The 16,920-nt window shown below is 46.2% G+C and overlaps 1 protein-coding gene across 1 annotated transcript in view; it reads right to left on the reverse strand.

Annotated features, from left to right (window-relative positions):
- Positions 1–787: 787 nt before the first annotated feature.
- Positions 788–16,920, reverse strand: part of CLPB (ClpB family mitochondrial disaggregase) — a 150,758-nt gene continuing 134,625 nt past the window's right edge. Inside the window, 11 exon segments of the mRNA XM_079103771.1 lie at positions 788–6,039; positions 6,454–6,558; positions 6,770–6,889; positions 7,050–7,123; positions 8,006–8,024; positions 8,026–8,061; positions 8,063–8,164; positions 12,241–12,402; positions 12,789–12,833; positions 14,742–14,797; positions 15,946–16,023. Of these exon segments, the coding sequence (XP_078959897.1) occupies positions 5,791–6,039; positions 6,454–6,558; positions 6,770–6,889; positions 7,050–7,123; positions 8,006–8,024; positions 8,026–8,061; positions 8,063–8,164; positions 12,241–12,402; positions 12,789–12,833; positions 14,742–14,797; positions 15,946–16,023 (1,046 nt within the window). The 3' untranslated portion in view covers positions 788–5,790.

Consider the following 16,920-nt stretch of genomic DNA (forward strand, 5'->3'; position numbering starts at 1 on the left):
TTGTGAATGGAATATTTTTCTTTTGTTACTGTTTTTCATTGATTACTGGTAGAACAGAGAAAAGCGATTGATTTTTGTACATTTACCTTTTATTCAGCCACTTGCCAAACGTCCTTATTAATGCTAACAGGTTTTTTATTATTGCCTTTTGGACTTTCTAAATACATAATCATATATCTGTAACACAAGATAACTTATTTTCCATTATTCATATGAGTTAATATTTTTCCCTAATTGCTTTCACTTGAATCTTCAAAGCCATATTGAATTCTGTCTTATTTCAGACTTTAGAGATAGCTTTTGTATTTACAATTTAAAATATCTGTTATTGGCTTCTGATGGTCTATCATATTAAGGTAATTTTAGCTAGGTGCTTTAATTTTATCAAATCATACTTAAAGCTGCAAAATCTTAAATGCTTTTTTTTTCTTTAGCACACACTAATACATCTTCTTTCTTTTAAAACCTTTGAAATAATTTGACTTATAGAAAAGCTGCAAAAATAATACAACAAATTTCTATATCCTCTTCCTGCAGATTTCCCAAATGTTTACTTTTAATCATTCTGTGTGTGTACATATATATATATATGCACATGTGTATGTGAATGTATGTATAAAAATTAGTTTCCAGAAATATTTGCAAATTAACTTATATTTTCTAAAAATAAGGAATTTTCAATAATCACAGTATAATTATCAAAATAACAAACTATGATTAATTTATTATACACATTTAAATATTTGTTCTTGATGTGGTTCTTTATTATTTGTATTAGTAAATCTCCTGACACTGAGCTGCCTATTGCTGCAAAATCTTTATGTGACTATAGTGTATTTAACTTGATTTTATTTGGAATTTTTTTTTTGCATCTATAGTCATAGGTGAAATTAGGTATCTTTCAGCATTTTATAAAGTTTGTGTACATGTGAATTTTTAAAATCAACTGTTGAGTATCTTTCCAACTTTTTCTATGGTCTGAAGCAGTTACCTAGAGTTAAAAGTTAGAACTTATCTATATTTGGGGTGGAGTGATGACTATAGTCCTACTCACTATTTAAAAGCTCATTAAATTGTATTCTCATAATTTGTGCACTTTCCTATATGTGCATTTCAACTTAAAATTTTAATTAACACTTTTTTGGTGGGGAGTAGAGTGCTGGGTATTAAACCCAGGGTCTTGCATGTGCTAGGCAAGGACTTTATCACTGATCTAAATTCCCAGCCCAGAACACAATCAAAGGATAAAATTTTAATTATCTTTCCGATTATTTCTTTGGTAATCAATTGGTCTCTTCAAACTAGTCTTGGGTTAATTTTTATTAGGAAATTATCCATCTGCTCTTTTCCAAATTTTTTTGCCATAAAAAAATTTCGATGTCTTCTCTTGCTATATGGTTGTGTCTAATTTATCATTCCGTGACCTGTCTTTTCATTTGACTCTGCTTCTCCTTATCAGGCCTCAGGTTTTATCAATGCTTCCCAAATAATTGTGTAAGTTACCTTTTTCCTATCCTCCCCCCCACTTCAGTTTTTATGGTTCAGTTTCTATTCTCTTAAGATTTAATGTTGTGGGGGCTGGAATTGTGGCTCAGTGGTAGAGTGCTTGCCTAGTATGTGTGAGGCACTGGGTTTGATCCTCATAAAAATAAATAAATAAAATAAAGATCTCGTGTCCAATAAACAACTAAAATAATGTTTTTGCCCCTAAATTTCTAAAGTAATCACTACATGCTTTTGAGTTTTTTCTCTTTGAACAATATGTGTATCTATTACTATATATCTATAATTATTTTTTTTTGGCGGGTGACCAGGGATTCAACCCAGGGGTGCTTAACCACTGAGCTACATCCCTGGTCATTTTTATATTTTATTTTGAGACAGGGTCTTGCTAAGGTGCTTAGGTCCTTGCTAAGTTGCTGAGGTTGGCTTAAACTTGTGATCCTTCTGACTCAGCCTCCCAAGTTGCTGGGCTTACAGGCATGCACCACCAGCTTGAACAGTAAGTATTTTTAAGTCCAGTCTCATGTCTAGGATCCTCAATGAGTATCTAGGTCTCCCCTTGCTCCCTTTGCTTGGAGCTTCAATCCTGGTGGGCTCCAATGATTGCTCACAAATAAATGACAAATAAAAGCATACTGAGCAAATGAATGGCACTGTTCCATCCCAGGGAACACTGTGAAGATCTACACCGCTGCAGGGGCCACTCATAATATTCCTGGAGCTTCTATCATATGCTAGCTCTGTGCCAGAGTCTATGGCTAGTAAGCTGAACAGTTTAGTATTTGTCATGTTTGGAGCTCACATTCTAGTGATAAAGACAGACGCAGAACAAGTGGTGCAAGTGAGCTGAGCAGTGCCCGGGGTGTTATGGAAGTATAAGATACGGCATGACCTGAGAGGTCTGGCAAAAATTCTCTGGAAGAAGAGAATTAAGTTCCTCACCTACTCTCAGAGTTTTCTGGTATAAAATTTATCTAACTTTGAATTACAAGTTTGCTGTTCTTGGTTTCAGTTGATTATCTAATAGGAATGCTGCACAGAGGTCAGAGCCTCTAAGGGAAGTCTCAGCATGACACAGAGAGAAAGAAGAAACAGAATTCAGGAGAGGAAGCAGCTGACAAAGAATAAGCAAGTTTTAAGAATGGTAGTCATAAACCCTATGGTATGGACTGAACTGAAGGTATCAATTTGAACTCATGGTTTTTAATAACATACAGATGTACAGATAAAATAAATTCAGATGTATGTGTGTATGCATATGTATATAGATTTCTGAAATGTGTCTACTAAGAGGGCCTAGAAGGAATAACATTTAAGTAGCAATGTGTATACCCAGTGTCCTGACCTTGGTTTCTTTTTTCACTTTTTTTTTTGTTACCAGGAATTGAACCCAAGGGCACTAAACCACTGAGCCACATCCCCCAGGTCTTTTTAAAGTATTTTATTTAGAGACAGGGTCTTGTTGAGTAGCTTGCTTAGGACCTCACTAAATTTCTGAGGCTGGCTTTGAACTTGTGATCCTCCTGCCTCACCTCCAGAGCTGCTGGGATCACAGGCATGTGCCACTGCTCCCAGCAAGAACTTGGTTTCTAAGTACTAAGAAACCATCTGGTTTATTGTTCAAGAACAAGGGACACTGGGAGCTTCTTTGGAGAAGTGGCTAATGTCAGGGCTGGGACAGGGAAAATGTGAGTGAGCCTGGGACATCTTGAGCCAGAAAGTGAGGAAGTGCTCAAAAAATGATGGGAGCAATGTTGAAACAACTTGAAGGAGTTCCCAATGGCCAATGGCCAACTTGAGCAACAACATACACAGTTAGTACTATAATCCACAAAGTAAAACTAGTGTCTACTAGTTCATACTGACATAAATTATTGGGTTCTTCCACACAACAGAATGCTGATTAATAAATATAGGTGAAGAAAAAAAATAAAGTCATCATTAAGCGAATTCAACAGTTGTATTTGTTATAAGCAAGAACCACTGAGAAGGATGTTAAAATCTGTAGATAAAACTCTAAGGATAAATAAGACATTTAAACAGTATTTCCCCAGCAGATTTTTTTTTTTATTAATTTAAAGGGGAAAATGCATATCCCCCATATATAATTTTCTCTCTCTATATATAATTATGTATGTGTATTATATCTGATATATACACATACATATATATATATACACATACATATATATATATATATATATATATATATACACATACATATATATATATATTGGTGTGGAATTAAACCCAAGGCCTCATGCATGCTGGGCAAGCAGCTCTACCATTAAGCTACACCTCCAGCCTGAAAATTTACATACCACCTTAGCCTTATGATTAAAGGTAATACCACCTGCTACTAGGTGGGCACAACCTTGTTTCTGTGGAAATCTTGCCAAAAATATAGATCCTTAATGAAATCAAGTGAAACCATTAGGCAATCCCAAATCAAAGGGCACTCTGCAAAAGAACTGGCCTGGCTTCTTCAAAAGTTTCAAGCTCAAAGACAAAGAAGGATGGAGGAACTACCACAGGTTGGTGAAAACGAAGGAAACATGACAGCAAAATGCAATGTGGGATGTCCTGAATTGGATCCTGGACCAAAAAAGGACATTGAGAAAAAATTGGCAAAATTCAAATGTTTGCCTATCAGTTAGTAGCACTGTAACAATGCTAATTTCCTGGTTTTGTTAACTATGGTGTGGTTTTATGAGATGTTTATATTAGAAGAAGCTAGGTGAAAGGTATGAGAACCCTACTATTTTTGCAACTTTCTCTAAGTCTGATATTATTTCAAAATAAAAAGTAAACAACAAAAGAATAGCATTCACTGAGGCAGGGAGCAGCAGATGTGGCTCCAAGGGGTTAGCTGGTGACTGATGGAGCATGTGCTGGGCCCTGGCCTGACAGTCTCAGACCATGTTACATCATTTTCCCATCACCCAAGGCACTCTGATTCTTGCTTCCATTTTCTGCTTCCTGAAAGAGACAGGCTAACATTATAAGAGGGCAGTTCAGGGCTCTTGAGGAGTTGCTTGTCTGAGTCCTCCATAGTAATATGCAGAGTACAGCCCCCAGGCAGCAGGGGAGGGTGAATGGAGTGGTTACCAGTGGTGGCTACTGCAGGTGGTACCCAAGGAAGCACCAGGCCTTGTTGCATTCTGCCAAACTGGCTGAAACACGGTAGGTTTACAGAATGCCTTCCATGAGGGCTATGATGTCCAGACCTTCTGCTTAGTGACTTGACAGTAGACTAAATTAACTGCAGGTTTATTCCAGGTTCACTTAGCTGGACAATAGCTACAAGTGAGGCTGAATCTGTGGGCACCTGCATGGAAAACTGGCAAATTTCAAATGTCTGCAGATCAGTTAGTAGTAGGTAGCAATGTTAATTTCCTGATTTTGATACTTAAGAATGGTTGTATGACTCTCTCCCCCTGCAGCTTCCCAATGTCTAGGTTGTTGGTTTCCTGGGGGAGAGCTCCAGGAACTTATATGGTTATCTGAAACTCCTATTCAGTTCCAGAGAAGAGCAGGGTAAGGAACTAGTCAGGTCCCCTAGAGGTGCCTTATTCCGGCCTAGTCCCAGGGCTAAAGAAAGAGTGTGGCTTGATCCTGGGACACAGGGTGGGGAGGAACAGTGGGTGTGATATGGCAGTGTTAAGGGGGAAGTTTTATGGGTCTTTTTACCTTAGAATTTCAGAGCATGGGAAAGAGGTAGCTATAGATTAAATTGTAACTGTCTGTGCCTGGGCCGCTGCACTTTTCCTCACTCCTAATGGAGACATTCTGGGGACTGAGCTGCACAAGTGCCAGCAGAGGATGGCAGACCACAGTGCACAATGGCTCCCTAAGAGTGAAACGGTCAAAAATCAGAAAACTCTGGATCAAGGGACTCTGGTCCCTGTCTTCTTCCAACCAGATCTGTTCTTTGCTGCCATACTTCTGAGCTTCTGGGAACATGATAAAGTTCCAGTGACTATAGGGAGTGGGGATCATGCTGAAGGACAAAGAAGGACCTCTCCTGTTCCTTGCCTTGAAGCAGGTAGAGAAGTATCTTCTCTCCTAGAGACTTTTTAGCAGATTTTGGGCTCCAAGAGGGGCGGATAGGCAGGATTTCTACTTTAGGGTTGGGGCAAAAGAGGGGTCTTCCCAGGTCTGTGAGGAGGTAAACAGCCCTTAGACTTGGCAGAGAAAGGGAGAGGCATTAGGGGAAGCTTTGTCAGTTGCCATGCCACAGCAAGGGGCCTTTATTGGATGTTCAGGGCACATACAGGTAGGTGGATGCTAGATTGTATAGCACACCTTCTCAGGATGGAGTGGTGCCCGGATGTCCAGTTTGTGGGTCTTGCTGTCCTTATCGATGATCTCCAGTCGCAGCTTGGGTGGACGCTTCTCTGTCTGGGGTGAGGGCAGTTCAGGGCTCTTGAGGAGCTGCTTGTCTGAGTCCTCCACAGTGATGCGCAGAGTACAGCCCCCGGGGAGCAGGTCCTGCTCATAGGCTGCCGCCAGCTGGTTCACCACCCGGCGCTCTACCTGCAGGAGGTGGCAGGTGAAGTGGTTGTCACTGTCTCAGACTGTACCCAGTCTGTGGCTTGAGTCTGCAGCTGTCTCTTATCATTTGCTTGGGCAAGTCAGAAACCTTCTCTGAGCCTCAGTTTTCTCATCTGCAAAGTGGGGCAATCAATACCTAGCCTGAAGGATTGTGCTAAAGGTACACTGCTGTCAGTATCTGAGGCTCCCAGTCTCCTGCTCCAGGTAGGTTCATGCTTGGCCACCCTCCAGACAAGAGTTTCAGTATTTTTGGTTCCGAAGGGGCATCTGTCCTGGGTGTGGACCACTCCAGCAGCTAAACTACAGTAAGATAGGCTGGGGCTCAGGGACTGGGTCTCAGGGCACTGGGGAGGAAGATGTGGAGGTGCCTCACTCCTCTCAGGCTCCTGTGCTCACCTCATGCTTGATGGAGCGGGCACCATAGTGCACATTGTAGCCGTCAACCAACACGTCTGCCACCTCACGGTCCCACAGCAGTGTGATGTTGTGCCTTTGTTTGGCCTGAGATAGGTCAGAGAGAACCCTGTCTGCGTGTAGCCCTGTGCTTTCTATCTCCCACCACATCGGCCTGAGGCCTAGCACTGTAAAAAACAGTGTCCCGAGGGCCACCAGCTCCATACCAAGTGTTCCACCTTCAGGGAAGGGGTTGTTCCCAGTCCAGAGTTCCTGTGGACAGCTGTCCCGTCCCCACCCACGGGCAGTTCCCTCTTACTCTCTTGGCCCAGAAGTTCAGTTCCTTGTTGACTAGCTGGATAAGCTCCGAGTGGCAGAAGGGGAGGAAGTAGACGATCTCATTGATCCGTCCCAGAAACTCATCCCTCCGGAAGTGAGCCTGTAGGGCCGGGATAGGGGCAGGATGAGCTCAGTAGCCTGGGAGGCAGGTACAGGAAAATTTCTGGACCCCACTGGGGAACACAGTGGCTTCTGTATAATTGCTATGACTAAGGCCCTGCTCCCCCAACTCAGGCTCCAGTGCCAAGAAACACTCTTACTTTCAGGATGGGGCGAATCACGTTCTCCTTAAAGTTCTTTGAGATGGTGATCTTGTCACTGATCTGGACGTCCCCTGCAGAGACAGAATCATAAACTGCTTACTCCCCACACTTAGGGAGCTTTGGGGGCAATGCCTTTGAGATCCTGGTCACAGCCCAAGGCTCTCTGGTCCTTGGTGTGGTCTCCTCACCTACAGAGGTACTTTCTGAGGCCCTTCCAGCTCTTGGGTGCTACAAAGACTGGGGGTCCTCAGATGGGAGTTGCAGAGTGGGGTGGGGGGCAGACAGGAGTCAGGGTCAAGGCTTGAGTTCTGACTCTGAAGAAAGTGGCAGCAGGACTCATCCTGAATAGACAGGTGAGAGGCAGAGCTCTTGCGTGCTGGGTGCTCCAGGACTCTCCAGTGCAGAGAACTCTCCTGGCTAAAAAAGGCTATGCCGCTTTCTGTGTAGCTTCTGACTTACTATCCCTCGGGGTCTTAACTGTTTTGAATGTGAGACTCTGGCTGCTTTCTGGCCCTCACCCTGGCTGCCTCTGTCCAATCCTCTGTCTGAAGTCCTCCTCTCATCCAGGAGACTTGGGGCTTTCTTTCTTTCTTTTTCTTTTTGGCACAAGGGATTGAACCCAGAGGTACTTTACCACGGAGCCATATCCCCAGCCATTTTTATTTTTTGAGACAGGATCTCACTAAGTTGCCTAGTCTGGCCTCGAACTTGCTATCCTCCTGACTCACCCTTCTGAGTTGCTAGGATGTGTGTGCTCCCATATCTGGCAAGACTTAGGGCTTTCCTGAGGAGTGGGGCACTCTTTGTCTGTCCCCCTCTACTTTCTGACCTGGTGCCTGGTGTCTGTTGCTTACTAGGACCTCACCTGAATCCAGAGCCCCAATCAGACCCTTGTCCCCCAAAGTGCCAGTGGCCGTTTAATTTGCCCACACAGCTCAGGTCATATACCCTACCAAGGTTTTCAGCGATGCGCGTTCCGGCTCATCTCCAAAGCTTCCTGCCTCAGCTGCCAGTGCGTGCTGTGCAATCTCATCACTGGCCACATTGGAGGTCATGATGAAGATGGCATCCTTGCAGTCAATGGTCTTTCCCTTCCCATCTGTCAGTCGGCCCTGGGAAGGAATAGGGATGGTATGGCAAGGGAGCTGCAAGCCTGGATGGGTGTCAGCACCCTCAGTACTCACCTTCTCCAGGATGTTCTCCCAGAACACTGTGCTGCTGTCTCCCAGTCCTGGGTTCTGGGAAGCTCCTCCCCACTCTGGGTTCTCTGGGCACTGGACTGGTACCCTGGTCGCAGTGTTTGCTGCCCTGGACTGCATCTGCTCCTCTATGAGCACCTCTAGGCAAGACAGCACCTGCTCATAGAGATCTCAGGCACCCAACTATCCCTGGTATTCAGAAGTCAGTCTGATTCTCCACCCACTCATATTAGAGGCCCACTGTGGGCAGGCTTTTGTTGGGTACTGGCGACTCACTGTGCTTCAGCGGTGCTCCTGGTCTAGAGAAGCTGAGATCCAGGAAATGAGCAATGACAATGACAAACAAGGGAAGCCCAGGTCGCTGTAGGAGTTCAGGTGTGGGAATCTTAGAAGGTGACTGTGAGGTCTAGATGTGGTCATGTTGGTGAAAGCACATCAGTAAAGCACGGTGTGCATGTGGCCAGAGCAGATGATGTATACTAAATTAATCTCTATGTCTTTGGAGCTATCTTCCATCCTGACAGAGGGACAGAAAATTAGGTTTTTACTTTAACCACCTTGGGAAATTCCCTTGGAATGTTTAGCACTTTCTAGAAGTGACAGAGAAGACAGATCTGTACTGGAGACAGATGCACCAAGAAAAGAGAGAGCAAATGGCAGAGGGAAGAGACAGAATTATAAAACATGGTTCTGGAACCAATCAGGTCAAGGTTTCAGAGCCCTGCCCACTCAGCAAAGCCCAAGGACGTCACTGTACAATAGCTCTGAACAGTCACTGATAGTGATGACCAGGAACTGGTTGGGGGAAAGCAACTGAGTGCCAAGGATGAGCACTGACAGGGCATGTCTGTTGTCACAGGTGCTCTTCTTGGTGCTTTCTGTGCATCATCTACTTGTCACCTACTAGAAAGTGGTTCCTCTGGGGCAGAGGCTGGGAACACCTCTGTCTCCCAGGACAGTGTTGGGCACAGATTATTGTTCAACATCTGTCTTCTGAATCCCTGAATCCTCATAACCAACCTTGGAGATAGGTGAGTTATGACCTCTGAAAAGAAACTGAAGCTCAGAGAGATTAAGTAATTTGTTCAAGATCTCACAGCTAGAATGTAGCAGAGGGAAGTCTTGAACTGTCTGACTCCTGAGCCATGTCATCCCTTTGCACCAGACTAAGGCATGCTAAATAAATGAAGCCTGTGTCATTTTCTTCCCCTCAATTCAGTTTTTCTCAGAATTAGGTCAAATTCAGTTTGCATTCTTTGGTCCTCACTGGAGAGCAACCGGGACAGGTGCAAGGAGAGGGAGACCTGCCTGGGAAGTGGACAACGTATAGCTCAGGGAATGGATCACTGAGCTTCGACTGGTGGCTCCTGCCTGAGCCAGGGATGCTGGGCCCTGCCCCAGCCCCGCCAGTAACCATCCTCATCATGCTTTCCCCTTCCCTCTCAGGGTGGGCCTGATGCAGGGTTAGCCTTTGCTTCTAAAGTCCATGCCTGGCAAGCCTAGTCCTCCTTAGAAACAAAGGGGGACAGTGTATCAGCTGAGTACCTTCTGAGTGCTGGGTGTGCTTTCCAGCCTTGCTTTACCTAGGCTCCTGGCCAAGGCCTCAAAGTTAGTTCCAAAGGGGTCTGTTCAGAAGAGGCATGGTAATCCAGGTCCTGGAGCCAGTCACTCTGCTGCCAGGGGTCTAAGGGGATATCTTGAGATTTTGCCACCAGCTCTTTGCTCTCGCTCCTGCTCATGGGCTCTAATTGCTGCTGGGGTTAATTCCAGGTTGGGGCAGGTCTGGGTGCTCGTGTGATGTGCTCAAGCATGTGTACAAGGCACTGTGTGTTCCACGCTCACCTCGCGGAGCTCTTCCCTGAGGACTGAGTTCACACTCAGTCCTGGCCAGAGCAATAACCTAGCAGCAATTTCATTCTAAGAGATCAAAGCTGTGCTCATAACTGGGCCTGAGGATGGGTCCCAGGTGGGCAAGGGGAGCAGGTGCAGTGCACAACTGACCCAAAGGGTGACTTTCAGTGCTTGTCTCTCTCTCTTTCTCTCTCCTGTTTCCTTGGCAATAAAGATGTGTCCCAAAGCGGGAGCTGTCCCCATCCCACCAGCAACCAGAGCATGCACATCCTGGGTGGGGCTCAAACATTCCCCACAGGGTTATGGAGCTGCTTTTCTACATTCTCATCAATCCTTAAAGGGAGGATGGTCTCCCTGGGGACTGGTCTCTTCCTGGGACTTCTGCCCCGGGCTGTAGGTTCTGGGGTTACCTGGCAGTGACCCAGCATTAGTCCTGTGTGGTATTTTGATGACAGCAATAAGATTCTTGTTTTTCTGGTCCCAGGTTTGGAAGAACTGTGCTGAGTGGGGACGGGGGACTTCCCTCACAATTCCAGGCTGGATTTAGTGTCCTTACAACTTGCCATCTGACCCTAGTGTGGTGCCTGCCCCAGCAGACTGAACTGCCCTCTAGCTGCCAGTCTGCCCTACTTATTCGTAACACAAGGCAGTGTCTCCTGCCATGCTCACCTCCCTGAGTGCGGGTCTCCCCTCCTTTGTGTGATTCCCTGCTGACTGCCCCATCCCAGGCCCTAGCTGCATGTCAGTCCATTAAGCCGCTCTAGAACGGGACCACCTAGGTTACAATCCTCAATTCCCCCTTCCCAGCTGTGTAACCACAAATTACTTACTCTTGCTTAACTTTAGTGTCCATATCTATTAAATGGAGGCAGCAGTAATTACCTTTGTTCAGAGGGTCATTGGGAGGATTAGATGAATTGCTACGTGTATATTTCTTAGAAGAGTGCATGGCATGTAAAAGGCAAGGATGCCAACTATCATTTCCCAGGAAGACTCCTCTAGAGGACAGGGCTGGGTGTGGTCCACAGCTGTGACCAGAATCTCACCAAGAGGCTGGAACAGAGTGGGAGGCCTCAGAACATGTGTGTAACTGAGTATGCGATCTCTGAGAACTGGTGGCCTCTTTCACAGCAGGAGGTCAACTGAGTGGCTGGGAAGATGGAAGAAAATGTGGGGCAGGGGCAAGGATGCTGGGCCAGGTGGAGAAGCAGTGGCAGCTGGGGGCAGATTTAGATCCTCCTGGCTTGGTGTATCTAATGTATTGTTTGGGGAAGTCCTTCCCTATGCCTTAGGTAACATGGGAAGCAAACCATTTTCCTAGGGTGCCTGGTGTGGGCTAATGTTGCCCCTGTGTGGGAGGAGAAGAAAGCTAAGCCCCAGTTCAACCCTTGGCTCCTCATGTCCTCCTGGCAAGGCAGGGCCCCTGGAGAAGGTGAAGGCCATCCTCTCCTAAGACCAAGAATAACCCTTCCCTTGGCTCACAAAGCGGGTACACAAAGGACTGGGGCTCTTGAATCAGGTGTATCTGTAGTCCAAACATTTATAACCTTTTGGAACCTTAGTTTCTTCCTCTGAATAAAATAAACAGATGTACTAGTGGGGGGACTGTACAGTTTGTCAGGAGACTGGAGTGCCTCAGAAGGGGTCTAAGAGCTACTGTATTAACATCTCATCAGCAGTAACAATGTTGAGTGATTTAAAGAACTGGTGCAGACAAAGTCTGCTGGAGCCACAGTGGTTCTTGGAGCTTATTGATGCAGCCTCCTTGCTTGTCACACAAAGTCCCTGATGCCTAGATATGGGCAGTGAATTGCCAAGGCTACAAAGCCAGTCAGAACAGAGGTGGAACTAAAAATTCAGTGCTCCCCCCAGTGGAAACTCCGTCCCACTGTCCTCTAGAAGACAGGCTGGGCAGCCATGAAAAGTCAACTCTGGGACAGTGCTAGTCTTCCCTGAGTGCCCTGCTTTGAGTTCTGTTCAGAGAGGAGGCTGAGCCACATTTGCCAAGTGACTAAATGTATACATGGAGGAGCAGAGAGTGAGGATCATACAGCCTCTGGGCCCTAGATTCCTGCTGCTCACAGCCCCCGATACCTCCAGGTGTCCCCACAACTCCATCCTGGCCCAGGCTTTCTCACCTCATCAAACAGCTGCAGCATGATGGTGAGCACATCTGGATGGGCCTTGTCCACCTCATCAAAGAGCACCACAGCATTGGGGCATTGCTTTAACTTCTTGGTCAGCTGGCCACCCTCCTCATGGCCAATATAGCCTGGTGGGGACCCAATAAACTTGGCCACCTGGTGGAAGAAAGGACATATGTTAGGAAGGCCTTTCTGTGCTTTTACTCTGCAATATGGGGCCTGCATGGGAAGATGGCTTTATAAACAATTAAGACTGCCTGTCTCAATATGATGGTGGGCTTTTTTACTCCTGGTGTGGCAGGAATCATGCTGCGAAGGGAGGGTAGACACATCTTCTCTATGGTTACCCTTTCAGAGCAAATCCCATGCAAAACACATCAATAACTGTTGCACCCCACATCCGTAACCCTCCCCCCAATTCCCAGGGCTGCTGGAATTATGTCAAGCCCAAAGGCCCAAACCACAAGTCATATAAAAACACCAGAACAGTCATGTCAGCAGGACGCCCATATCACAGACTTGTCATTTCTGAGGAGACTCACCTCATGTCGCTCCTGGAACTCAGACATGTCCAGCCTGATGAAGCCCTGTGTGGAAATGAGCCAAGAGGTGGGAAGGGGCTTAGAGAGGTTGAGGTCATGTTGGGGTAGGCACTGCTATCAGTGCACAGTGCATGAGTTAGCAAGCATTTCCAGAGGGCCCCCTGGCAGCCTTGTTTGCTCTGACATGCAGGCTTCAGGAGGGGTGGAGAGAGTGGTAGTGGGGCTCTGCTGTGGAGAAGGGAGTGATACACACGTACAAGTCATGGGAGCAGAGCAGAGTTAGCTGTGATTTGTATCATTTCCCTTGATGGTCACCACTGCCTCAGATATAGGACTGGACAGCTAGACCCTGAGGCAAGAGAACTGAAACTTCATGGGGGGCCAGGAGACTGAGAACTGGAACTTGAGCTGAGGAATGGCTGGCTCTAGAGCTTTGCCTACCATGGTCTGCTGCCTCCAGTGGTGGGTATGGGTGGATGACAGTGTTACTTCTCTTTTTGGGTGAGGTGTGTACTGAAGGACGCCATCATCCTGCCTAGGACACCCTGCAGTGGGATTGATCTATCTTCCATTTCGATGTGCCAACTAAAGAATTATGAGCATCATCAGTTTTTTAACAAGTCCCTTCTCCTTTCTACACCAGCAAGTCAGCAGATACTTTCCTTCTACTTCCACTGTGTATGAAGACATATTAGGACAGCTTGGATAAGGAGATTATAATTTGTAATTAAATATTAACCTTTCTGACAGTATTAAAATTAAACCACTCAGAATTCTTCATCCCTAATCAGGTGGTTCCTGCCCGTAACTGCATCTTCCCTAATAGTCTTGCTAGTTTATGGCCCTTTCCAGAGTGCTAATTGTTTCAATTGCTGCCAAACTGATGAATTGTCTTAAAAATGCTATTTTGTTGGAGCATATTAGCATGCTATGTGCTGCTTCTTGCCTGCCTGCTTGTCAAGTGGATCTGCTCTGGGTTTGGTTGAGCATAGCTACTCTGCCAGTGAAGAGCCTTCTTCCAGTTCTTAGAAATAAGGGGGCTCAGGAGGACACAGCTACCTTGTTTTTGTGGCTGCCAGGTTCTCAGGGAGATGACAAGGATGCTGGTAGGCTACAAGTGGAATAGGAATCCAGGACTCTGCTTCTGGGGCCATTTGGCTGGCAAGACTGAGGCAAGTCCTCATCATCTTGGTGGGGAGTGCATGGGGTGGGGCACATCTTGGGCAACCTCCATCATGGGAGAATGACCTCCCTCAGCCCCATGCTAGGAAGGTTGGTAGGAAAATTTGCCTTTCATTAAAAAGTTTTACATTCTAAGGACTGCTTTCTCCAGAGCATTTCCTATAGGCCTAGACAGTCAAACTGAGTAGGCTTTGGAAAGCTGGATGCCAACACACAGGGAAGGAGGATGGCCCTTTCTTGTGGAAAATCTAGGGCTCTGAGCCCTGTGAAGGAACACTAGAAGCAGCCCACACATAAGGCATAAGAAACCAGGTTTCAAAGGTCATGCAGGATGGAAAGAAGCAACAGGCATCATCTAATTTCCGTTTTCTCTGACAGCTGCCAAGACTTCCTCTAGCACAGTCCTGACTTGTGGACACCTCTCCAGCCTAAGCGCATGGGGAGGGAGAGTGCTTTAATAAATACTGCATCAGGGGCATTCAGCACAACACCTGGCATGATGTGGGAACTTGACAATGTTGTGTGGATGAATCAGACATGGTTTTCCCAAGAGTCAGGTAGACTGAGGATGATTATTCCAATTTCATAGATGAAGAAACTGAGGCACAAAGAGGTTAGATAACTTTTCCAAATTCTTGGATCAATTGGTGGCCAGAGCTGAGGCTTGCTTCTTGGGGTTGGGGGTGCATCTTTTTGATTAGCTATGACTAGAGTCAGAGATTTTTGATAGATTTCCATGGCCTGTTGGATGATACCTCGGTCCGCCTTTACCTTTTTTGCATCTTTGTGCATATATTTGGCTGTCTGCTTGGCTAGCTCTGTTTTTCCTAAGAAAAAAAGTGAGAGGAGTTAGGTTAGGAGCAGATGACTTAAAATGCATGAAGCACTAGAAAGCATATATTTAACAAATGGGAACACTGAAGCTCAGAAGATTCTCCTCAGGTCACTTATGAAATGAAGCTGGGACCAGAATCAAAGTCTGCATTGCATCTTGATTTTTCTGTGGATGGTGTTGAGGTCATTTCTCTGTAGCTGCTATCCTAAGAGTAGAGGGATGAGTAGGTCCAGAACCAACTTGTCCTTTGAAGCCTGCACAAACTTCACCTCTCCTGGGAGTGCCCTGGCTTTCCCTCCATTTCTGCCCCACATCTCTCTTAACCCCTATGGTTCTGCCATTCAGTCAGGTCCCAGAACCATATGCCAAGAAGCTACTGGAAGGGATGAAGATATGTCTTACTGGCTTTAGTGTCCTTCTTGTGTATATAAGAAGCAATGATAAATACCAAAGTGGTGGCTCTGAAGGGCCACTTTGAATGATGGTAAAGCCACTGGAAATTATTGTGTGGCACAAAAGGTCTACAGCATCATGGTTGAGGGTGGTACCTTTTGGGACTCTATATCTGAGGAAGAGCTAGGTCTATGAAGGTGTTTGAGGTGAAGATGAGACAATTAAATCAAGAAACCCTTGTCAAGACAATGGGGAGAGGGAGAGTGGGGGTCTATGAGGGTGGAGAGTGAGGGGCTGAGAATGCTTCAGACAAGGCAGTGCAATTGGCTAGAAAAATACCCAACCCATGTTACTGCAACTAGTCCTGCTGTGACCCCCTGTGCTGGTCACTGGGGCTTTCTTAACCTTCCTGAAGCTAGGCTGTCCTGAATGTGGCTAGTGTGTTGAGCCGTGGAGGTGGTTCAACTGTTCCCAGAGGAAAGTCTGTGGGGATGCAAGTGCCTGGGCCAGGGCTATACCATGGCTTCTAGGGTGAGGGTCATGATTCCAACATGGTAGATGATTAAAAACCCAGAGGCCTCTTTTTGGTGGCTCTGTAATTTGGAGGCAGTTGTTTCTGGAGCTGGGAGTTGAACTCAAGATGGCTGTCATGACCCCTGGTGGCACAGCATCGGGGCTGCTGAGCTCAGGCTAGGCACGCCCCTACCCCAGCTCTCTTTCCCCAATGTCTGATTTGTTCCTGATTACCTATTCCAGATGATCCCAAGAAGAGGAAGACCAGAGGGTGTTCTTCGTCGTACCAGCCATTCTCCTTCCTCCGGATCGCTACAGCCAAATACACAAGACGGAGGACGGGGAGGGAGGCAGATAAATCAATGACACAAAAGGCAGGATAATTATCACTAAGTATACAATATGTTTTACTGCTCTGCGCCCACTCAAAGTCCTCACTACCATTAGTGCTGCCTAATCTGATTAGCTGGCAAGGCCCCTAGAGACACCTAATCAGGTTAGCATGGATTTGGAAAGCTGCCCAGAGCAGATTTCGGATAAAGTTTTCCAGGATGAGCACTCAGCGTTGCCAGGGAAACCGAAAGGCGGGTGGATGGTGAATGGAGGTGAAGGGGGTGGGGGATTGGGGAAGGAGAATTTGAGAGGAACTTTAGCTTTCTCTGGTTACCCCTCTACTCACCTATGCAAATGTGAGAGGCAGAAGACCAAGGCAGGCTTTGGCGATTTGGGGTGTGAGCTCTGGGCTCCTTCCATTTGGGGAAACCAAGGTTTGGCTATGCTGTCTGAATTAGGAAATGGAAACAGCCAGAAGCATTTCAGGAAGCCAATTGACGGTAGTGTGAAGCTTGGGGGCATAGAAGGAGTAAGCCACTTGGTTAGCATTCCTGCTAACCATAGCATCCAGTGGGAAAGATCTGTACTAGGTTCCCTTGGGGTTCAACTTTGCCACCACAGGCCTGACTTCTCTGCTTCAGGAAGAAGAATGTAATCAGGGCGATACATTTAAGGCGAGAAAATGAAGTGCTCAACTATAAAATGGGAGAATCGGGCTCAGAAGAACTGCTCAAAGGGTAAGCACGGAGTGCAGCGAGGTAGAACCATAAGAAGAACCATTTACTGAACATGCTTATGCTAAGCACAATTGGAAAGTCCACCAACCACATATTTACTCAAGCTCCACAACAATGCTCTGAAAGGTAAGTATTCTTA

This window comes from Sciurus vulgaris (genome assembly GCF_902686455.1).
Source record: "Sciurus vulgaris genome assembly, chromosome: 11".
NCBI classification, from domain to species: domain Eukaryota; kingdom Metazoa; phylum Chordata; class Mammalia; order Rodentia; family Sciuridae; genus Sciurus; species Sciurus vulgaris.